The sequence below is a fragment of the Telmatherina bonti genome, assembly GCF_933228915.1.
Source record: "Telmatherina bonti genome assembly, chromosome: 18".
Taxonomy (NCBI): Eukaryota; Metazoa; Chordata; class Actinopteri; order Atheriniformes; family Telmatherinidae; genus Telmatherina; species Telmatherina bonti.
Window position 1 is genome coordinate 4,625,472 of NC_136616.1, and position 23,752 is coordinate 4,649,223.

The following is a 23,752-nucleotide window of genomic DNA, read 5'->3' on the forward strand; positions in this document are numbered from 1 at the left end:
AGGACCTCCTACCCTACCTAACCAAGCAGTTCTACATGTTAGAAAAGCCACATCACACAGTTAATAAGTCGTACAGAAGCTGCCGTACTAATAAAGCTCTACATGAAGACCTGCAGGTAAAAGGAGGCGGTCGCCATGACAACAGCCCATCATCAGGCTGCTCAGGTGTTTCCTCCACCTGCAGATACAGAACATGAAGTGATGGTTGGATATAAAATGCTCCCCAACGTGGCTTATCTGTCCCTGCTGGTGGACATGGAACATGGAGACTCTGGACTCCAGTCCGGCACCTTCCAAAGGGAAGGGACTGACAGGTCGGGTCCGCTCCTTTTCCCAACCCAGAGCAGAGGAACAGAACGATGTTCTCCACAGCCAGACGTGGTGTAGCGGCCATCGGGCAGATGGAGGCAGGTGGAGGTGCCTCCATGCCCAGGAGGAAACCTGTTGTACAGCTGCAGATGTGTGCAGATAGTGGAGACGCTACATAACATGCTACTAAATGGTAACGTGTCCCGTTCAGCTGCGACCAGCGCTGTTGTCCCCGACCTCCAACCATCATGTTGGAACCAAACTGCTGCCAAACGTCTAGAAGTGATGCAACACATCAGAGGTGGAGAATTCTCATTTATTCACAAGGACACGCCTGCTGGGGGGACAAGGTGGAACCACTGCCCCCCCCCCTCTCCGACCACATCTGCAGCGCTGCAACCCAGCTGGGACACACAGGAACACCAGTATGTTCCCAGTAAATAAACTGGAGTCAGAGACGTCTCGTTTATGTCCGTTCATTTTATAATCTGAAACAAAGGAATGAAGCACTTCCAGCATCATCTGGAGCATTTTGTTCCAGCGTATCTCTGGACTCCTTCAGCTTCTAATCTGTGGGAGTGGGCAGCGCCCCCCCTTCCTCCTCCTGTGGACCAAGATGCACTTTCTCCCTACATTTTACTGTCTGACCACTTTATTTGTCCTTTCTGGATAAGTCCGGTGGTCTGATGAGACGCTGACAGCATCTGTCCCCTGCTGACCTCCTCTGTCTTTCTGCTGGTGCTGATGTCCATCCCGTCTCCACCAGATAAAATACTTTTACATTTTACAGCTTTATCTGTTAGAATTTCTTCCTCATTTTCCAGAAAATTCCTCTTTTTTCCTGCTGAACCGTCATGGAAATGAGATGGATTAATATTTATCAGGGCGTCGGCCTGACCTTTTATGGCCAACATGTGGGCGTGGCCAGATGTTCCCTCACCATGTTAAACTTCCCGTTGATCCTGATTTATGAAGGAAACCGGCGTGGGACGTGCTGCTGTAGAAACCTGGAAGGTTCTCCTGGTTTCTGTACGGACGCCTCCTGGAGGCATCGTCTGCAGGGTTAGAAACGAGGCTCCTGGTCGTGTTCTACACATGAATCCGTGCTTCTGAGTGAAGATGCTGCAAACGTTGCGGTGAGAAACTTTCCTCTGAACAACCTGGAAAATGATGGAAGTGGAATGTTTTCCTCTGGAATATCTGCTTCCTTCCCGCCACACAGGAACATCTGGAACGGCGGGAGCGACTCTGTCGACTCCACCGTCGCGCCGTCGACACGCCTCCGCCAACACACGTGTTGGTACTGGTCTGCACGCCGGCTGCTGTTCCGGGCTTGGTTTAGTGTGAGCAAGGAAGAGGAACACTCTGCATGACGAGGGGAACACGCCTGCTTGCGTGTCCCATGAAGAACCAAGGAGCTGTTTGTGTAAAGTCATAGAAAGTGTTTAAAGAGAGTCGAGCTTCAGCTTGATGCTGTTTAACGTTTTCATTTGGCACAAACGATCCATCCAAACCAAAGCACATAAAAACAGAAAAGCTGCAGACTCCAACTGGAGAAACACAAAGCTGCAATAAATACATGAAAACAAAACAAATATTTTCAACTGTCAGCGTCGAGCCGCCCTGCACTCCCGGCTTCGCTGCGCTCCGCGGTCTGGGAGTCCGAACCCGAGTCCTGCTCCTGGTTTTCCTGAGCTCCTTCCTGGTGGAGAGCCACGGCGCCTTTTCTCTGCGGGAGGACGGAGAAGAAGGCGTCCTGCCAGCTGCCCTTCTCCAGGAACGCCAGGATGATCTCGAACACTGCAGGACGGGAGACAACGGCTCAGAGAGGATTGCCAACGTGGCGATCGTCATGGCGACCGACGCGGCGCGGTTTCTTTACCGTCATGAAGCATAAAAACTCTTTCACGTTTTCAGTCTAAATGTATTTTCCCTCCTTTACGCATCATGTGGCGTCATTTCTCGCCAGACGACGCGGCACTCCGTCTTTTCTGAAGCATCTCTGACTGTTGCTTAGCAACGGAATAAATCATCACAACAAGATGTAACTTATCCAACAATTCCTGTTTAAACTTAAATACAAGGCTTGTATGTATACATATTCATATATATATATATATATATATATATATATATATATATATATATATATATATATATATATATATATATATGTAAATATTTTAAAATATTTAATATATTTTAAATCTTCATAAATGTATTTGTTTTGTATTTAATACAATACAAATACATGTAACATGTATTTAAACATGAGAGATTTTGTTTATTATTAAAGAAAATATTTTAAGAATCAGCAGCTCCAAATCTGAGACCATGGTCCTCAGCCGGAATAGGGTGGATTGTCCTCTCCGGGTCGGGAGTCAGGTCCTGCCTCAAGTGGAGGAGTTTAAATATCTCGGGGTCTTGTTCACGAGTGAGGGAAGGATGGAGCGTGAGATCGACAGACTGATCGGTGCGGCGTCTGCAGTAATGCGGACTCTGCGCCGGTCTGTCGTGGTGAAGAAGGAGCTGAGCCAGAAGGTGAAGCTCTCGATTTACCAGTCGATCTACGTTCCTACCCTCACCTATGGTCATGAGCTGTGGGTCGTGACCGAAAGAAGGAGATCTCGTATACAGGCGGCTGAAATGAGTTTCCTCCGCAGGGTGGCCGGGCTCTCCCTTAGAGATAGGGTGAGGAGCTCGGTCATCCGGGAGGAGATCAGAGTAGAGCCGCTGCTCCTCCGCATCGAGAGGAACCAGTTGAGGTGGTTCGGGCATCTGGTCAGGATGCCTCCTGGACCTCCCTGGTGAGGTGTTCCAGGCACGTCCCTCTGGGAGGAGACCCCGGGGAAGACCCAGGACACGCTGGAGGGATTATATCTCTCGGCTGGCCTGGGAACGCCTCGGGATCCCCCCCGCAGAGTTGGCAAATGTGGCTGGGGAGAGGGAAGTCTGGGCTTCCCTGCTTAGGCTGCTGCCCCCGCGACCCGACCCCGGATAAGCGGCATGAAGATGGATGGATGGGTGGATGGATGGATGGGTGGATGGACGGGTGGATGGGTGGAAGGATGGATGGATGGATGGATGGACGGGTGGATGGATGGATGGATGGATGGGTGGATGGGTGGACGGATGGATGGATGGGTGGACGATGGATGGATGGGTGGATGGACGGATGGATGGGTGGAAGGATGGATGGATGGGTTGATGGATGGATGGGTGGATGGATGGATGGATGGATGGACGGGTGGATGGATGGATGGATGGATGGATGGATGGACAGGTGGATGGATGGATGGATGGGTTGATGGGTGGATGGACGGGTGGATGGATGGGTGGATGGACGGGTGGATGGATGGGTGGATGGACGGGTGGATGGATGGATGGATGGGTTGATGGATGGATGGATGGATGGACGGGTGGATGGGTGGATGGATGGGTGGATGGACGGATGGATGGACGGGTGGATGGACAGGTGGATGGATGGATGGATGGATGGATGGATGGATGGATGGATGGATGGATGGGTGGATGGACGGGTGGATGGACGGGTGGATGGATGGATGGACGAATGGATGGATGGAGGGATGGATGGATGGGTGGATGGATGGATGGGTGGATGGACGGATGGATGGACGGATGGACGAATGGATGGACGGATGGATGGACGGGTGGATGGATGGATGGATGGATGGATGGATGGACGGAAGGATGGACGGGTGGATGGATGGATGGATGGATGGACGGATGGATGGACGGATGGATGGATGGGTTGATCAAATCAAATCAAACTTTATTTCTTGAGCACTTTTCATGCCTCAGGCAACACAAAGTGCTTTACAGGATAAAATGAAGTCATAAGGATTGAAACAAACAGTGGATAAAAAGGCATTTAAAAATAATCAACACAAGCTCTTTCCACACACTCACACACACACACACACACACACACACACACACGGACAAAGAGCAAAGAACCCACCCACATTCCCCGAAAAACATCATTCCCTGAATACTGTCTCTTTAACTGAATTCTCATTAATAAAACAACTAAAAACATTCAGTAAGTGATAAAAATTCTGACTTGATGCTGATGTGAGGAACCAATACCTCGGGATCCATCCACACCAGGAGCCAGTCCCCTGCGTGCTCATAGGGGCCGCTGCCACAGCAACCGCACAACTCCCAGGCAGCAACGGGGCCACCCCGCAGCCGTGAAGCTGCAGTGGTGGACCCCGCGCCACCCAAACAGCAGCGGTCGCCATGACAACAGCCCCCAGACCAAACAGGCAGGGCCCCCAGCATGCTGGATCCCCATAAGGAAACACTGGAGTTATAACCAGAAGATGAATAACCTTAAGAAGCAGTAAGAAATAAGAGCAACCATAAAAGAAAATAAACATACACTATTCACAAAAAGTTAGGGATATTCAGCTTTTGGGTGAAATTTCACAAGAAGCCTAAAATGCATTCAAACCTGTACAGGTGAACTTAATGTGATCTTCTCTAAGCTTTTAAATGCACATGTCCAACTGTTAAATGTTTCAATAAATTTTGCACAAGTTGCTGTTCTCTAACAAGGAGCTTAACGGCAAAAATCACGGCAGGTGTGTGATCCTTGAATTGACCAATAAATGTCCTGGTTCAATTAGAGCTGGTGTTTAAACAGTTGTCCTCATCATGCTGTTCACATTTTGACATCATGAGACCAAGACGACACCTAACAATGGAACAACAGTCCCTTGCCATTGCCATGCTTCAAACAGGACGTTCTCAGACAGAAGTGGCCACTGAGCTTGGAGTGTCACAGAGTGTCATCAGCAGGTTGCAACAGAGATATGGAGAGACTGGAAGAGTCACAGAAAGGCCTAGAAGTGGACGTCCTTTGGCCACATCCCGTGCTGATGACCGCTACATTGTGAACACTGCCCTGAGAAACCGGATGATGAATGCCACTCAACTCCAGGCACGTTTAAGAGAGGTGAGAGGCACCCAAGCGTCACGTCAGACCATTCCAAACCGTTTCCATCAGCGTGGTCTGCGTGCTAGACGACCTGCACGGGTACCTGACCCCACCACCAGGCACAGGCATCATCGTCTTGCATGGGCCAGGGAGCATTTACGCTGGACGAGGAACCAGTGGGCCTCAGTGCTGTTCTCTGATGAAAGTCGATTCACACTGAGCAGAAATGATGGCCGGCAACGATGTTGGAGACGTCAGGGAGAGCGCTATGCATCAGCCACTGTTGTCACCAGGCCAGCTTTTGGTGGTGGCGGTGTTACAGTGTGGGCAGGGGGGTCCACTTGGTACAGAACTGCCCTACACTTTGTGAATGGTACAGTGACAAGCCCATACTACCTGAATAACATCATTAATCCAGTGATTGTGCCCCTACATGAACAGCACAGGCCTAATTTCATCTTCATGGACGACAATGCTCCTGCTCATCGAGGCCGCATCATCAGGTAACGGCTGTTGGAGACTGGTGTACCTCAAATGGAACGGCCTGCACTCTCTCCAGACCTGAATCCCATTGAAAACCTGTGGGATCAGCTGAGCCGTCGTGTTGAGGCTCGAGACCCTGCACCCCAGAACCTCAATGACCTGAGGGCTGCCCTTCAAGAAGAGTGGGATGCCATGCCTCAGCAAGCAATAAGTTGCCTTGTGAACAGCATGAGACGTCGTTGTCAAGCTGTAATTGATGCTCAAGGGCACATGACCAGATATTGAGACGTTCACATTTTTTGTTGTGGTGTAACTACCATTGTTGTTACCTTTTGTGTTGAATGAATTTTTTGAGATGAGGAAATCAGTAGTGCATCCTTCTACTTAAATGTCTTACTTTTATATTATATCACTGTAGCATCAACATATTGCATTTTCCATAAATTTCACCTGAAAGCCAAATATCCCTAACTTTTTGTGAGTAGTGTATATACATAGAAGGACTTTACAATAATGTATTAAAAACAATAAATCTAATAAAACATTTTAAAAATAAATAAATTAATAAATGAAGTAAATTAAGATAAGTAAATAAAGTAAAATAAAATTCAGTTAAATGCTAAGCTAAAAAGGTGTGTCTTGAGCCTCTTCTTAAAAACATCAACAGTCTCGGCGGCCCTGAGGCTCTCTGGCAGGCTGGTCCACAGTCCAGGACCATAACAATGGAAAGAGGTCTCACCGTATGTCTTAGTTCTGACTTTAGGAACCACTAAAAGGCCGGTACCAGAGGACCTCAGGGTCCGCGAAGGCTCATAATTAAAAAGAAGGTCGGATAAATAAGAAGGCCCAAGACCATTAATGTTGTGGTTCCTGCTCTGACCTGTGCTGCAGTGGGTGTGCCTGTTTCCCTGGCAATCAAGTCCACACCAGGTTCTCATCGGGAAATCAGCAGCAGCAAGATAAAAGGCCAGCTCAGTTCACCAGTCATCGCCTGATTGTTGTTTCATCTGTGGTAACAGCTCTCGGCCATTGCAGCATTTCTGCTTAAGAATTTAAACTGCTTGTTTCACAACGGTCTGTTCTGTCACCAGTGCATGATTCTTGCCCGCCCGCCCGTCAACCTGCCTGCCCGCCCGTCAACCTGCCTGCCAGCCCGTCAACCTGCCTGCCTGCCTGCCCGCCCGTCAACCTGCCTGCCTGCCTGCCCGCCCGTCAACCTGCCTGCCTGCCTGCCCGCCCGTCAACCTGCCTGCCCGCCCGTCAACCTGCCTGCCTGCCTGCCCGCCCGTCAACCTGCCTGCCTGCCTGCCTGCCCGCCCGTCAACCTGCCTGCCTGCCTGCCTGCCCGCCCGCCCGCCCGCCCGTCAACCTGCCTGCCCGCCCGCCCGCCCGCCTGCCTGCCCGCCCGCCCGTCAACCTGCCTGCCCGCCCGTCAACCTGCCTGCCTGCCTGCCCGCCCGTCAACCTGCCTGCCTGCCTGCCCGCCCGTCAACCTGCCTGCCTGCCTGCCCGCCCGTCAACCTGCCTGCCTGCCTGCCCGCCCGTCAACCTGCCTGCCTGCCTGCCCGCCCGTCAACCTGCCTGCCTGCCTGCCCGCCCGTCAACCTGCCTGCCTGCCTGCCCGCCTGCCCGTCAACCTGCCTGCCTGCCTGCCTGCCCGCCCGTCAACCTGCCTGCCTGCCTGCCTGCCCGCCCGTCAACCTGCCTGCCTGCCTGCCTGCCTGCCCGGCCGCCAGCCTGCCTGCCTGCCTGCCTGCCCGCCCGGCCGCCTGCCTGCCTGCCTGCCTGCCTGCCTGCCTGCCTGCCCGCCCGGCCGCCTGCCTGCCTGCCTGCCTGCCTGCCCGCCCGGCCGCCAGCCTGCCCGCCCGGCCGCCAGCCTGCCTGCCGGCCGGCCCGCCCACCCACCCGCCCACCCGTCAACCTGCCTGCCTGCCTGCCTGCCCGCCCGCCCGCCCGTCAACCTGCCTGCCTGCCTGCCCGCCCGCCCGTCAACCTGCCTGCCTGCCCGCCTGCCCGCCCGTCAACCTGCCTGCCTGCCCGCCCGCCCGCCCGTCAACCTGCCTGCCTGCCCGCCCGCCCGCCCGTCAACCTGCCTGCCTGCCCGCCCGTCAACCTGCCTGCCTGCCCGCCCGTCAACCTGCCCGCCTGCCCGCCCGTCAACCTGCCTGCCTGCCCGCCTGCCCGCCCGTCAACCTGCCTGCCTGCCCGCCCGTCAACCTGCCTGCCCGCCCGCCTGCCCGCCCGTCAACCTGCCTGCCCGCCCGCCTGCCCGCCCGTCAACCTGCCCGCCCGCCCGCCAGCCCGCCTGCCTGCCAGCCTGCCTGCCTGGCCGGCCGGCCGCCAGCCTGCCTGCCTGCCTGCCTGCCTGCCTGCCTGGCCGGCCGCCAACCTGCCTGCCTGGCCGCCTACCATTCTGCCCAGGAGAACAATAAACCTGTCCTAGTATCCACATCCAATCTGCACTTGGGTCCTTGTTTGTCCTACACTACAACAGAACAATCAGGCCATCAGGTATGGATCCAGCAGATTCTAACCCAGAAGGCGCCGCCGGACAACTTCAGCAAGCCCTATCCGGTCAGAATGCTCACTTAGCTCGACATGAGCAGATGCTTCTAACTTTGGACCAGAATTACCACACCATCCTTACGCAGTTGTCTCAACTCACCAGTCATGTGGCTGGTCTGGTACAGCCTGCTCCCGATCAGCAACAGGTTCCTGACTCATCCAGGCATCCTACCGCTTCTGCCACCCCGGTAAGAGAGACACACATCCCGGACCCCAAACCTTATGCCGGGGATCTGGGTAAATGTAGAGGGTTCTTACTCCAATGCTCACTTGTGTTCGACCAGAAGCCCATCACTTATGCCAGTGACAAATCCAAGATCTCCTACGTCATCGGACTTCTGGAGGGCAAGGCTTTGTCATGGGCAGAAGCAGCGTTTGAACGGCAGGGTTTCAGGCACATGTCTTATCCAGCTTTTATGGATGAGATGAAGAAGGTGTTTGACCATCCAGTGAGAGGGGGCGATGCCGTTAAGCGGCTGATTAATCTCCGACAAGGAGAAATGAGTGTTGCTGAGTTTGCTGTGGATTTCAGGACTGCGGCTGCGGATTCGGGCTGGAATGATCAGGCTCTTTGTGGAATCTTCACAAATGGTTTAAGCAGCCGGCTTAAGGATGAGCTTGCCACCCGTGATGCACCAGATTCCCTGGACGACCTGGTTTCCCTCTCAATAAGGCTGGACAACCGCTTACGGGAGAGAGACAGAGCGCGGCAGACTCGTTCTGAGCTGTATTTTCCCGGCTCCACCATCGGAGCGGTCCGCCCTTCCCTTCCTAGCACAACACAGTCCGAGGAGCCCATGCAGCTGGGCCGAGCTCATCTGTCCACGGAGGAACGACAGAGGAGGAGGGACACCGGCGTTTGTTGTTATTGTGGAAGACCGGGACACCAGAGAGCTGTCTGCACAGAACGGCCAAAAGATCTGGGTCGTCAGTAGCTGTGGGAGTACTGACGACCACCACTCCAAAGGTAATTCCCCACACAAAGACACTCATTCCAGCGGTGCTATATGTCAAGGGTTTCTCTCATCCAGTACAGGCTTTAGTGGATTCTGGCGCTGAAGCAAACTTTATTGACAAGGAATGGGCTGCAAGGATTAATCTAGACCTGGAATCTCTCTTCCCTCCTGTTTCCGCCCGGGCTCTGGATGGTAGCATTCTTTACTCCATCACCCAAGAGTCTGTTCCGGTTAAACAGATTGTTTCGGGAAATCACCAGGAGTTTATTAGTTTCTTTGTTGTAAACTCACCAAATTCACCCCTGGTTTTAGGACACCCCTGGTTATCGTTACACAATCCCCATCTGGATTGGACTACTGGGAGGATTATTAACTGGAGTTCTTATTGTCATGCAACTTGTCTTCACTCTGCCGTCCCATCTGGTATAACCACTACCAGTCATTGTCCCACTTCTAAGGATTTGTCAGACATTCCTCTAGCCTACCATGACCTCGCTGAGGTGTTCAGTAAAGAGAGGGCCCTTTCTCTTCCTCCTCACCGACCATATGACTGCGCCATAGACTTGTTACCTGGGGCTCCGTTGCCAGCCAGTCGTCTGTACAATCTTTCTAAGCCAGAGACTGAGGCCATGGAGAAATATATTTCGGATTCGCTGGCTGCTGGTTTAATTAGACCTTCTTCTTCCCCTGTTGGCGCAGGTTTTTTCTTTGTATCTAAGAAGGATGGTTCTCTTTGGCCTTGTATTGACTACCGGAGATTAAATGCTATAACCATAAAGAATAAGTATCCTCTGCCACTTCTTGAGTCTGCCTTCAACTCTCTCCATGGCTCAACAATCTTCACAAAGCTAGATCTCCGCAACGCATATCATCTGGTCAGGATAAAAGAGGGAGATGAGTGGAAGACAGCCTTCAAGACCCCACTCGGCCATTTTGAGTATCGAGTCATGCCTTTTGGACTTTGTAATGCCCCTGCTGTTTTCCAAGCCTTAGTTAATGATGTGCTGAGAGACTTCCTGAACCGTTTTGTTTTCGTCTATTTAGACGATATCCTCATCTTTTCCCACAACCTCGCCGAACATATACAACATGTCCGACAAGTCCTGCAGAGACTTCTGGAGAATCGCCTATTCGTTAAGGCCGAGAAGTGTGATTTTCATAAGAACACTGTTTCTTTTCTCGGATACATTTTTGAGAGTGGGCGGGTCCGAGCAGATCCTGAGAAGGTCAAAGCTGTTACCGAATGGCCAGTCCCAACTTCTGTCAAGCAGCTGCAACGTTTCTTGGGTTTTGCTAATTTTTATCGCAGATTCATTCGCAATTATAGCCGCATCGCAGCTCCCCTGACAAAACTTACATCGCCTACAGTCCCATTTGTCTGGTCTGAGCCGGCGGCTCAGGCTTTTGTCAAGTTAAAGGATCTATTCACCACTGCTCCTGTCCTCCTCCACCCTGATCTCAACCATCAATTTGTGGTGGAGGTTGATGCTTCAGATGTCGGCGTTGGAGCTGTGTTGTCCCAACGATCCCCAGAGTCTCAGAAGTTACATCCTTGTGCCTTTTTCTCTCGACGTCTAACACCAGCTGAGCAGAACTACCATGTCGGTGATAGGGAACTCTTAGCCATCAAACTCGCCCTGGAGCAGTGGCGCCATTGGTTGGAGGGATCCAAAGTACCATTCCTCATCTGGACTGACCATAAGAACCTGGAATACCTACAGTCTGCTAGACAAATGAATCCCCGACAGGCCCGTTGGTCTCTTTTCTTCAATCGATTCCACTTCACGCTGTCATACAGACCTGGGTCCAAAAACCAGAAACCGGACTCTCTCTCTCTCGCCAATTTCCACCCAAGACTGCAGTTTCACCTGATACCATCTTACCTGCAACCTGTGTGTAGCCGCTGTTTCCTGGGAGGTGGAGGACAGGGTTAGAGAGGCCCAACAGCAACAGCCTGACCCTGGCACAGGTCCCCGTAACCGCCTTTATGTCCCCAATTCTGTACGTTCCCAAGTCCTCCAGTGGGGACATTCCTCCCGCCTAGCATGCCACCCTGGTTCTGTGCGAACACTTTCTTTTCTGAGACGCAGATTCTGGTGGCCCACAATGGATAAAGATGTCCGGGAGTTTGTTGCAGCCTGTACGACGTGTGCACGCAGTAAGTCATCGCATCAGCCACCTGCGGGATTTCTTCGTCCATTACCTGTTCCAAGCAGACCCTGGTCGCACATTGCTCTGGACTTCGTCACTGGTCTTCCAGCCTCAAGAGGTAACACCACCATCCTCACAGTTGTTGATCGCTTTTCCAAAGCTGTTCACTTTATTGCCCTTCCCAAACTTCCTACTGCCAAGGAGACAGCCAACTTACTTGTTCATCATGTCTTTCGGCTCCATGGTCTGCCCACAGACATAGTATCAGACAAAGGACCCCAATTTACATCCCAGGTATGGAAGTCGTTTTGTCACTCACTCGGGGCCACTGTGAGCCTGTCATCTGGTTTCCATCCCCAGACCAATGGCCAGGCTGAGAGGTCTAATCAGGATCTGGAAACTGCCCTGAGATGTGTGGCTGAGTCCAACCCCTCCTCCTGGTGTGACCATCTGGACTGGGTAGAGTATGCTCACAACTCCCTTACCTCTTCTGCTTCAGGCTTATCACCTTTCGAATGCTCCCTGGGATATCAGCCGCCCCTGTTTCCAGCACAGGAGGAGGAGATTTCTGTGCCGTCAGTCCAGCTTCACATCCGCCGCTGCCGACGGATTTGGAGGAAGGCTCGAACTGCGCTCCTTCGTGCCTCCGTACGTACCCGCCGCATGGCGGATCGTCGTCGGACTCCTGGACCCCATTACGCACCTGGCCAAAAGGTTTGGTTATCGGCGAAGAACATTCCATTGCGTACTGATGCCAAGAAGTTGGCCCCCCGCTTTTTGGGTCCTTTTGAGGTTGAGCGGATCATTAATCCCACCGTGGTCAAACTGAAACTCCCCAGTTCCATGAGAGTCCACCCTTCTTTCCATGTCTCCCAACTCAAGCCTGTTTCCTCCAGTCCTCTCGTCCCTCCTTCCAGACCCCCTCCTCCCGCCCGGCTTGTGGCGGGTCGCCCTGCCTATTCTGTCCGGCGTCGGGGTCGTGGCTTCCAGTTTCTGGTGGACTGGGAGGGGTATGGTCCTGAGGAGCGTGCCTGGGTTCCGCGCTCATTTATTCTGGATGCATCCCTGGTCCGGGATTTTCGTCATGCTCATCCGGAGAAGTTTTGGTCGCCCGGTGGCTCCCGTGGAGGGGGGGGTACTGTTGTGGTTCCTGCTCTGACCTGTGCTGCAGTGGGTGTGCCTGTTTCCCTGGCAATCAAGTCCACACCAGGTTCTCATCGGGAAATCAGCAGCAGCAAGATAAAAGGCCAGCTCAGTTCACCAGTCATCGCCTGATTGTTGTTTCATCTGTGGTAACAGCTCTCGGCCATTGCAGCATTTCTGCTTAAGAATTTAAACTGCTTGTTTCACAACTGTCTGTTCTGTCACCAGTGCATGATTCTTGCCTGCCTGCCCGTCTACCAGCCTGCCTGCCCGTCTACCAGCCTGCCTGCCCGTCTACCAGCCTGCCTGCCTGGCCACCTACCATTCTGCCCAGGAGAACAATAAACCTGTCCTAGTATCCACATCCAATCTGCACTTGGGTCCTTGTTTGTCCTACACTACAACAATTAAGGCATTTATAAACAAGTAAAAGAATCTTAAAATCAATCCTGAAGCGCACAGGAAGCCGATGCAGCGATTTTAAAACTGGAGTAACGTGTTCCCGCCCTCTGGTCCTCGTCAGAACTCGTGCCGCTGAATTCTGTAGTAATTGTAGGCTGGAAAGAGACTTTTTAGGAAGACCAGAGAGCAGGACGTTACAGTAATCTAATCTACTGGAAATAAAAGCATCAGCACCTCTGTGCTGGCAAGAGAGAGAAATGGGCGACTCTGGCAATATTTTTTAGATGATAAAAACCTGTTTTTGTTACATTTTTTATGTGTGGAATAAAATCCAGCTCAGTCAAGAAGAACACCCAGATTTCTCACACACTGGGAGGGATTAAAATGTTGTAATTTTGATAAAAGGATCTTTCTCTTGCCTTCAGGACCGATAATTAAAACTTCAGTGTTGTCCTGGTTGAGCTGTAAAAAGTTTGCTGCCATCCATGACTTTATATCAGAAATACAGTTTAAAAGAATATTAAGTGGCTCTAAGTCATCAGGGGACACGGCGATGTAAAGCTGTGTATCATCGGCATAGCTGTGAAAATCAACGCCGTGTCTCCTGATGACGTCCCCAAGTGGCAACATATACAGGTTAAAAAGTAACGGGCCTAAAATTGATCCTTGGGGAACCCCACATTTTATTTCATAGGTTCGTGAGGAGCATGTATCCATACTTACAAAAAATTGTCGATTCGAGAGATAGGAATAAAACCACTTGAGAGAAATCCCTGAGAGGCCCACCAGACTTCTGAGTCTGTTTAATAAAATCTGATGATCTACTGTATCGAATGCAGCACTCAGATCCAGTAGAACAAGAAGAGAAGGTTTCTGTGAGTCCAGGCTAGATCTAAGGTCACTAACAATCTTTAAGAGGGCCGTCTCCGTACTGTGGTTAGTCCTAAAACCAGATTGATATTTTTCTGAAATGTTGTGTTTATTCAAAAACTCGTGTAATTGAGTAAAAACAACTTTTTCTGTTATTTTACTTAAAAACAGTAAGTTGGATACAGGTTGGTAATTATCAACCATGTTTGGATCTAAGCCACTCTTTTTCAGAAGGAGCCTTACCACCGCCGTGTTAAACGCAGAAGGGAAGACACCCATCTGAAGAGAGTAGTTTACTATGTCTAAAAGCTCACACTCAAAGAAACCATAAAAAGTTTTTAAAAGCGATGTGGGAAAGGCAGGTTGTTGGATTTAGCTGGGAGAAAACTTGACCAAGCATCTGTGCATCAACCAGAACAAAACTCTCCAGTGTTTCCTCAGATAAAAACAATGCTTCAGATCCGTTAAAATCAACATTGTGCTGAGATAAAAGATTGGATCTAATAGCATTGATCTTACTTCTGAAGTGGTCTGCAAAGTCCTCCATGCAGCGTCTGATGGCTGCATGGAGGACTTGTTGCTATCTGTGTTCATTAAAATATCAATGGTTTTAAAAAGAAATTTTTGATTATTTTTGTTATCTGTGATGAGGTTTGAAAAATAGAGTTTTCTTTCCAGTTTGATTTTGTTATTATAAATTTTAAGTTGATCCTTTAAAATATCCTGATGGATTGTTAGTTTTGTTTTCCTCCATTTCCTCTCTGCTCTCCTGCAGCTTCTCTTTAACTCTTTTATTTCCTCGGATGGATGGATAGGTGGATGGATGGGTGGATGGACGGATGGATGGACGGATGGATGGGCGGATGGATGGGTGGATGGATGGACGGATGGATGGATGGATGGACGGATGGATGGACGGGTGGATGGATGGGTGGATGGATGGACGGATGGATGGATGGATGGACGGATGGGTGGATGGATGGGTGGATGGATGGACGGACGGATGGACGGGTGGGTGGATGGACGGATGGATGGATGGACGGATGGATGGATGGATGGATGGATGGAGGGATGGACGGATGGATGGGTGGATGGACGGATGGATGGGTGGATGGACGGGTGGATGGGTGGATGGATGGACAGATGGGTGGATGGATGGGTGGATGGATGGACGGATGGATGGACGGATGGGTGGATGGATGGACGGATGGATGGATGGATGGACGGACGGACGGACGGATGGATGGGTGGATGGATGGATGGGTGGATGGATGGATGGGTGGACGGATGGGTGGACGGATGGATGGATGGATGGACGGGTGGATGGACGGATGGATGGATGGATGGATGTATGGACGGATGGATGGATGGGTGGACGGATGGATGGATGGATGGATGGATGGATGGATGGATGGATGGACGGATGGATGGATGGATGGGTGGATGGATGGATGGATGGATGGATGGATGGGTGGATGGATGGATGGGTGGATGGATGGACGGACGGACGGATGGATGGATGGGTGGATGGATGGATGGGTGGATGGATGGATGGGTGGACGGATGGGTGGACGGATGGATGGATGGATGGACGGGTGGATGGACGGATGGATGGATGGATGGATGTATGGACGGATGGATGGATGGGTGGACGGATGGATGGATGGATGGATGGACGGATGGATGGATGGATGGACGGATGGATGGATGGATGGACGGATGGATGGACGGACGGATGGATGGATGGGTGGATGGATGGATGGGTGGATGGATGGATGGGTGGACGGATGGGTGGACGGATGGATGGATGGATGGATGGATGGATGGATGGACGGATGGATGGATGGATGGACGGATGGATGGGTGGATGGATGGATGGATGGGTGGATGGATGGATGGATGGATGGATGGATGGGTGGATGGACGGATGGATGGATGGATGGACGGACGGACGGATGGATGGATGGGTGGATGGATGGATGGGTGGACGGATGGGTGGACGGATGGATGGATGGATGGACGGGTGGATGGACGGATGGATGGATGGATGGATGTATGGACGGATGGATGGATGGGTGGACGGATGGATGGATGGATGGATGGACGGATGGATGGATGGATGGACGGATGGATGGATGGATGGACGGATGGATGGATGGATGGACGGATGGATGGACGGACGGATGGATGGATGGGTGGATGGATGGATGGGTGGATGGATGGATGGGTGGACGGATGGGTGGACGGATGGATGGATGGATGGACGGGTGGATGGACGGATGGATGGATGGATGGATGTATGGACGGATGGATGGATGGGTGGACGGATGGATGGATGGATGGATGGACGGATGGATGGATGGATGGACGGATGGATGGGTGGATGGACGGATGTTTTAGGAGCGTATTCAGGAATAGAAGCATCTAGAAGCAGTTTTCTGTTGGAAAGCAAATGAAAACCTGGAGGCTTCTCACCATGATTCACAGCCAGAACCTTCCGGCTGTTCATTCTGACAAAGCTGCCCAGCGGAAGCTGCGCGTGTTCGATCCCCAGCTCCTTGGCCCTCTCAAACGTGATTCCCTGCAAAGCAGAATCCCTGCAGGTTAAAGCGGCCAGTAAGCCACAGTTGGACCAGTGCGCTCCACCTGCCTACGGACCTTGTGGTGGTTGTGGTCCACCAGGCCTCCGATCACGTAGGCCTTGCGCTGGTCCAGCTCCTGCAGCACGTTGGGGGAGTCGGAGGTCAGGTAGACCAACTCCTCTTTGGCCACGACGTCGCTGTAATGCTCCGTTCTGATGAAGATGTCCTGCAGAGAAACAAACCGATCTGATTGGCCGGCACTGGAACCTGCCAGGTGACGGATAGAAAGAGCTCACCTTCGTGTCACCATGGCAACCCTAACTGGCCAATTACACGGCAGCATATCTGAGCTGATCGACATCCCGCCTCCCAGAAGCGACGGCGGCTTTTAACGGCGTCTTCTGCGATAAAACGGCAACAGTTCGTACGAAGCTACAACAGACGAGCTAACACGTAGCAAACGGCTTGAGCTTTCCGAGTGATCTCGGGTCAGTGAGGGAGCAACGCCGAGCTCCGCGTGGAACCAGGAATCTGCAGCATTTTCAGCTTTTCTCTTTGATGAATCACAGAGAAATCCCTAAAAATGAACATTTTAACAGATTAATATGGTCGAGAAGAGCTTTAGAGGTCCTGTCTGACAGAACCAGAGCTGAGGCAACTTCACGTTAAACCGATGTAAAATCAGGCGTCTCCAGAAGATCTGGATTATCTGGGACGACACCGTCTTCTTGTGGAGTTCAGCGGTCGAGGCTTTCCGCTCTTCAGTCGTCTCTTCTTCACATCAACCAGCCTTCAGGTGGTTTCTGCTCCCTACGTACGGAAATCTGGACGTTCGTTCCAGACATTGACCTCCGTCTCCGTCCTCATACGTCCACGCGTCTTCTACGTTGCCATGGTCACTACGCCAGGTCATCCACTAGGGGGCAGCGCTGAGCTCAGAGCTCTGACGGCGGTTGCTAGCGGTAACGCACCGCTAGAAAGTTGTTAACCACCCTCCAAAAACCCCAGAAGAAGAAAACCATGAAGGTGTTTGCTTGACTTCCTCTTCCTCTCTGGTTGTGTGTTGGCTGTACAACTCAACGCTGCCCCCGGTGGTTGCCGGCGGTACGGCTCTGTCGTCTGCGTCCTGCAGAAATGACGATGAAACGTGGTCTTGTAGGAGAACTCAGCGTCTTTGGAGGCGTTCCGTCTGATAATTCTCACGTAAAAGAAAAAGAAAGGTTTTAACAGGACGATGCGAAGCAGAGCGGAACGAGAGGAACCATGGAGGTGAAGAGTTCGAGGCCGGGACATCTGCAGAGATGGATCCCTTTCTGCCAGAAGCCAAATGTCGGACAGACGCTGTGGAACGAAGAGAAAGCTTGGTTTTACCTTCCAGTTGACCCATCCTCGGTCCTTTTCGTCCATGCTCTGCCTCAGCTGCCCCCCCAGGCTCGTCAGGTAAAACTGGAACAGGAAACGTCACATCTACACCCCATCTGGGTCCGACGCTGCTACAGGTGTGAAGCACTCACCTGGACGGGACGCGAGGCTCGTCGGTTCTCAGCGTAGCACCGCTGGATCTGCTTGTGCAGTTTCCGTACATCCTGAGGAGGCAGACGAATTCCATTTCTCCCATCATGCACTGGTCCGGCCCAGCTCCTCCCATTAAACACACAACCCAGCCCCGCAGCCGTTTACCTTGTTCAGCATGAGGTCGTCGAAGCTGCAGTCCACCAGCAGCCGCAGAGAGCTGGGCGTCACGTCCCTACGGGGACGTTTCCTGGAACTCTGTCCATCTCTTCCCTCTGGATCCTGCTGGTTCTGCCTCTCCTGGCGATGCTGCAGTTTCCTCTCCTTTCTCCTCTGCCTGCAGTCAGAAGCGACGGACATCGTGGTGTCAGAGGAGCCTCGTGCAGGAATCATGTTAGCAACATTACCCTGAAACCTCCACCAGGTCCCCCTCCACCATCAGGACCAGCAGTGTGGAACTTGGATGGTCATGTGACCCTCCAGCTGGTCTACGGAGGTTTTCCAGCGTTTCTATCCGTCCAGAAAGGTTTACAATCCAGACACAACATGTAGTGTTTATTCAGAGACTCTAGATGGTAAATCCACCATTATTTATCACATCTTCATCACCATCACTACCATGTTGCTAAGAGACCTCTATTTTCACCTGGACATGATGATGAAGACACTTCCTGTCAGACTTTCCACCAATCAGAGAGCTTAAACTGACGGTAACGTCCAATCAGGAGCAGCCAAAGATCAACAAGTGATGAGAAAAGCAGGAAAATAATGATCCTCTATGGCTGGAATAAAGCCAAGAAGACGTTTGGGATGCAGCTGAGGTGGAGGTGCTGCAGTGAGGACAGCAGGTAGATAGTAGCAGGAAGACGTGGAGATGGTTAGAAGACATTTGGGATGCAGCAGCGTGTGTTAACATCAACCTGTCAGGCTTTAAGCTCAGCCTCAGTCTGACTGCTGAGGCTGGAAAGATCACGTCTCCCTGGAAACGTCTCGTCTCTGTGGAAACGTCTCGTCTCCGTGGAAACGTCTGACTGTGATTAAAAGCTTCAGATTTGAAAGGAAGGTTTTGAGTTAAAAACAGAAACTAGGTGAAAAGGTCTGGAGACTAAAGGGTTAACGAACGTCTCTCCTGCAGCGGCAGTTTTTATCAAACCCGCTTTGTGTTTTAGACTTTTTTGTTTCATTTAAACGAAAACAGAAAAAAAAACAAAAACCAGATGAACGCAGGGTTTTGTGTACTCTAACCGCTCGGCTAAACGCCGCCAGCATCACTCCACCACCGTGCTGACAGATGCTAAGGCTTCAGAGGACCAGACGTCCACACCGCTCTGGTCTGTCCAGACGACACGGTTCCAGTTCAGATGCAGCCATGTTGTTGAGTCTTCTGCAACGTTCCCAACAGACCATACTGGTTCAGGGTTTAGCTAACTGGGCTGACATGTACCCTGCTAACTGGGCTAACGAGTAGCCTGCTAACTGGGCTAACGAGTAGCCTGCTAACTGGGCTAACAAGTAGCCTGCTAACTGGGCTAACGAGTAGCCCGCTAACTGGGCTGACATGTAGCCCGCTAACTGGGCTAACGAGTAGTCCGCTAACTGGGCTAACGAGTAGCCTGCTAACTGGACTGACGTGTAGCCCGCTAACTGCGCTGACGTGTAGCCCGCTAACTGGGCTGACGTGTAGCCGGCTAACTGGGCTAACGAGTAGCCTCCTAACTGGGCTAACGAGTAGCCTGCTAACTGGGCTAACGAGTAGCCCGCTAACTGGGCTGACGTGTAGCCCGCTAACTGGGCTAACGAGTAGCCTGCTAACTGGGCTAACGAGCAGCCCGCTAACTGGGCTGACGTGTAGCCCGCTAACTGGGCTAACGAGTAGTCCGCTAACTGGGCTAACGAGTAGTCCGCTAACTGGGCTGACGAGTAGCCCGCTAACTGCGCTGACGTGTAGCCCGCTAACTGGGCTGACGTGTAGCCCGCTAACTGGGCTAACGAGTAGCCTGCTAACTGGGCTAACGAGTAGCCTGCTAACTGGGCTGACGAGTAGCCCGCTAACTGGGCTAACGAGTAGCCTGCTAACTGGACTGACGTGTAGCCCACTAACTGCGCTGACGTGTAGCCCACTAACTGGGCTGACGTGTAGCCGGCTAACTGGGCTGACGTGTAGCCGGCTAACTGGGCTAACGAGTAGCCTGCTAACTGGGCTAACGAGTAGCCCGCTAACTGGGCTGACGTGCAGCCCGCTAACTGGGCTAACGAGTAGCCCGCTAACTGGGCTAACGAGTAGCCTGCTAACTGGGCTAACGAGTAGCCCGCTAACTGGGCTGACGTGCAGCCCGCTAACTGGGCTAACGAGTAGCCTGCTAACTGGGCTAACGAGTAGCCCGCTAACTGGGCTGACGTGTAACACGCTAACTGGGCTGACGTGTAGCCCGCTAACTGGGCTGATGTGTAGCCCGCTAACTGGGCTGACGTGTAACACGCTAACTGGGCTGACGTGTAGCCCGCTAACTCGGCTGACGTGTAGCCCGCTAACTCGGCTGACGTGTAGCCCGCTAACTCGGCTGACGTGTAGCCCGCTAACTGGGCTGACGTGTAGCCCGCTAACTGGGCTGACGTGTAACACGCTAACTGGGCTGACGTGTAGCCCGCTAACTGGGATCTGAGTCTGGGCAATGGATCTGGACCTGAAGCTTCTGCGACATACAGTCTTGGATGCTGTTTGTCTTTGTCAGTGTGTCAGAGCGATGGAGTTCAGATAGTTTGGAAATGATGTCATAGCCATCCTAAGAGCTGATGTCTTTCCTCCTTGGCACGTGTTGACACCTGATTGAGGTTAATTAATGCATTTGATTAGCAGCACCTGGCTTTATTATCCTTCCTTATTGCAAGAAGTGTTGCCTTTTCATCCAGTTGACCACTGATCAGTAAACATTGACCATGTGACGTAATGTGTTGCAGAATGAGACTAGAAGTGACGTCATTGAGGAACAGGCGACCTACTTTCGTAGATCCCGCTCTTCTTCCCACTTCTGCTGCTTCAGGAGCTTCTTCCTCTGCCTTTTGGACAGAGCTGAAGCTTCTCCATCCTTCTGGTTGCTGCTGTCCTCCTCCTGCCGGCCACCAGCCTCCTTCCCGCCGTCATCAGCCATCGCTACGTCAGCAGGCTGGGGATGCTAATCTGCTCAGCAGACTTGCCTCGCGACATCTACTAACTAATAAACCACCTTTCTCACAACTTTATAAACTAATTCTTCTCTCTGAAGTCCCACGCCGTCCACAGATGCCGTCACTAACAAACCACGCTGCTCACGTCAGCGTTGGGAACGTGCGTGACGTCATCGAAGCGCGACAGACGCCTCACGTAAGGAGGAAATCTGAGATGTTTCTTATTTTAATTTTTATTTTAAACAAGAACAACAAGACTGGCTTAACACAGAACTAATTCAAAGACATTATGATATAAAAACTGAGCTTAACAGACATCCAAAACTTAAGGGCTTAGGTTTGAAATAATATAAACTGAATTAATAAACAGCATAAAGCCAAAAACCTGCAAGTTGTAAAAACTTAAAACTCGATTAAACGTCCAGTTTCTGAGACGTCAAGCAAGTTTATGTTGAAAACTGGTCAAACTAACCATATTTACAAGACATGTACAGATTTAGTAGAAACAGATGAAGATCTGAACTTCTTCATGGTATGAAATCACAAACAACGTGAAGCGCGTGAAGCCAACAGTAGATTTTTTTTATTGAGAAAATGTACAAAGAAATCATAACATTCATTCATTCATTCATTCATTCATCATCCTAACCGCTTCGTCCAGTGAAGGGTGGCGGGGAGGCTGGAGCCTATCCCAGCAGGCTTCGGGCGAAAGGCAGGGGAAAATAATGACATAATTATGTCAAAGCTGAAAACTGATCAAACAGATAAACAAGTGATTAAATTATTGTGATCTTAAATTAAAGATGAAAAATTATCAACAAATAAATAAATAAATGACAAACAAGCATTTAATCCCCAAATAATTTTTAAAGGCAAAAAACTTTCAACAATTTTCTTTCTAATGAATACAGTTTTAGTTTTTGGTTTTATCTACTAGAACAAATGAAAATTCCATTCAAATCAGATGAATATAAATAAATTTTAAATTCAAATTGAAGTATATTTAGACAGGAACCAGCAGAGATAAACCTCTCGGTCTAACCGCCGACCTAACCGTAGCGCTCGCCGCAGGTGCCTCGTTGGAGTGGGGAAATACTGAAACCATGACCGAGGCATTCGAGGAACAACCACAGACACTCCTGTCTAAGGAAATGTTAAATTATTACTTCTACATAAATTTTCTTCGACTTATTTATATCATAGTTAAAAATCTGCTGTTCACGTCATCAGAAACAACAACGAAGAAAATCTTAAGAAAGAGAAAAAAAGGAAATAAAACTTATAATAATCCCAGATCAGGATGTCGGTTTTTATCTCTGTAGACCAACAGCAGCCCAGGTCATCACTCCACCTGCTCACATGGCAGCTTGTTGGGACATGGTGGACTCGCCAGCCACCTGGACCATCCAGACCTCCATATGGACAGCCCAGTCCTCCATCTAGACCATCCAGACCTCCATCTGGACCATCCAGACCTCCATATGGACCATCCAGACCTCCATCTGGACCATCCAGACCTCCATCTGGACCATCCAGACCTCCATATGGACCATCCAGACCTCCATCTGGACCATCCAGATCTCCATATGGACAGCCCAGTCCTCCATCTAGACCATCCAGACCTCCATGTGGACCATCCAGACCTCCATCTAGACCATCCAGACCTCCATCTAGACCATCCAGACCTCCATCTGGACCATCCAGACCTCCATATGGACCATCCAGACCTCCATCTGGACCATCCAGATCTCCATATGGACAGCCCAGTCCTCCATCTAGACCATCCAGACCTCCATGTGGACCATCCAGACCTCCATGTGGACCATCCAGACCTCCATATGGACCATCCAGACCTCCATCTAGACCATCCAGACCTCCATCTAGACCATCCAGACCTCCATATGGACCATCCAGACTTCCATCTAGACCATCCAGACCTCCATCTAGACCATCCAGACCTCCATCTGGACCATCCAGACCTCCATATGGACCATCCAGACCTCCATCTGGACCGTCCAGATCTCCATATGGACAGCCCAGTCCTCCATCTAGACCATCCAGACCTCCATCTGGACCATCCAGACCTCCATCTGGACCATCCAGATCTCCATATGGACCACCCAGACCTCCATATGGACCACCCAGACTTCCATCTAGACCATCCAGACTTCCATCAGGACCATTCAGACCTCCATCTAGACCATCCAGACTTCCATCAGGACCATTCATACCTCGATTCTAGACCATCCAGACTTCCATCAGGACCATTCATACCTCGATTCTAGACCATCCAGACTTCCATCAGGACCATTCATACCTCGATTCTAGACCATCCAGACCTCCATCCGGAACATCCAGACCTCCATCCGGACCATCCAGACCTCCATCTGGACCCTCCAAACCTCCACTTAAACCATCCTGACCTACATGAGGACCCTCCAGACCTCCATCAGGATGTTCCAGACCTTCTCTCCTTCCTGTAAGTGGAAAGGAAAATATGTCATGAAGGATTATTGATCAAGACCACTTTTAAATACTGCTACCCTGGAAAAAGCACATGAAACTGGTCCTAGAGAGCCGTCGTCTTGCATGTGTTGGGAGCTTCCCTGCTGCCACACATCTGACAGATTAACGGGTAGTTAGCAATGACT

The 23,752-nt window shown here is 51.2% G+C and overlaps 1 protein-coding gene across 1 annotated transcript in view; it reads right to left on the reverse strand.

Annotated features, from left to right (window-relative positions):
- The window catches only part of trmt10a (tRNA methyltransferase 10A), a 22,028-nt gene extending 779 nt beyond the window's left edge, over positions 1–21,249 (reverse strand). Inside the window, exons 1-7 of the mRNA XM_079258109.1 lie at positions 20,937–21,249; positions 18,105–18,273; positions 17,939–18,010; positions 17,796–17,870; positions 16,501–16,650; positions 16,318–16,423; positions 1–2,109 (exon numbers count right to left, since the gene is read on the reverse strand). The exon at positions 1–2,109 is cut by the window's left edge and continues 779 nt beyond it. Of these exons, the coding sequence (XP_079114235.1) occupies positions 1,910–2,109; positions 16,318–16,423; positions 16,501–16,650; positions 17,796–17,870; positions 17,939–18,010; positions 18,105–18,273; positions 20,937–21,085 (921 nt within the window). The 5' untranslated portion in view covers positions 21,086–21,249 and the 3' untranslated portion in view covers positions 1–1,909. The remainder of the gene's footprint in view (positions 2,110–16,317; positions 16,424–16,500; positions 16,651–17,795; positions 17,871–17,938; positions 18,011–18,104; positions 18,274–20,936) is intronic.
- Positions 21,250–23,752: the final 2,503 nt, after the last annotated feature.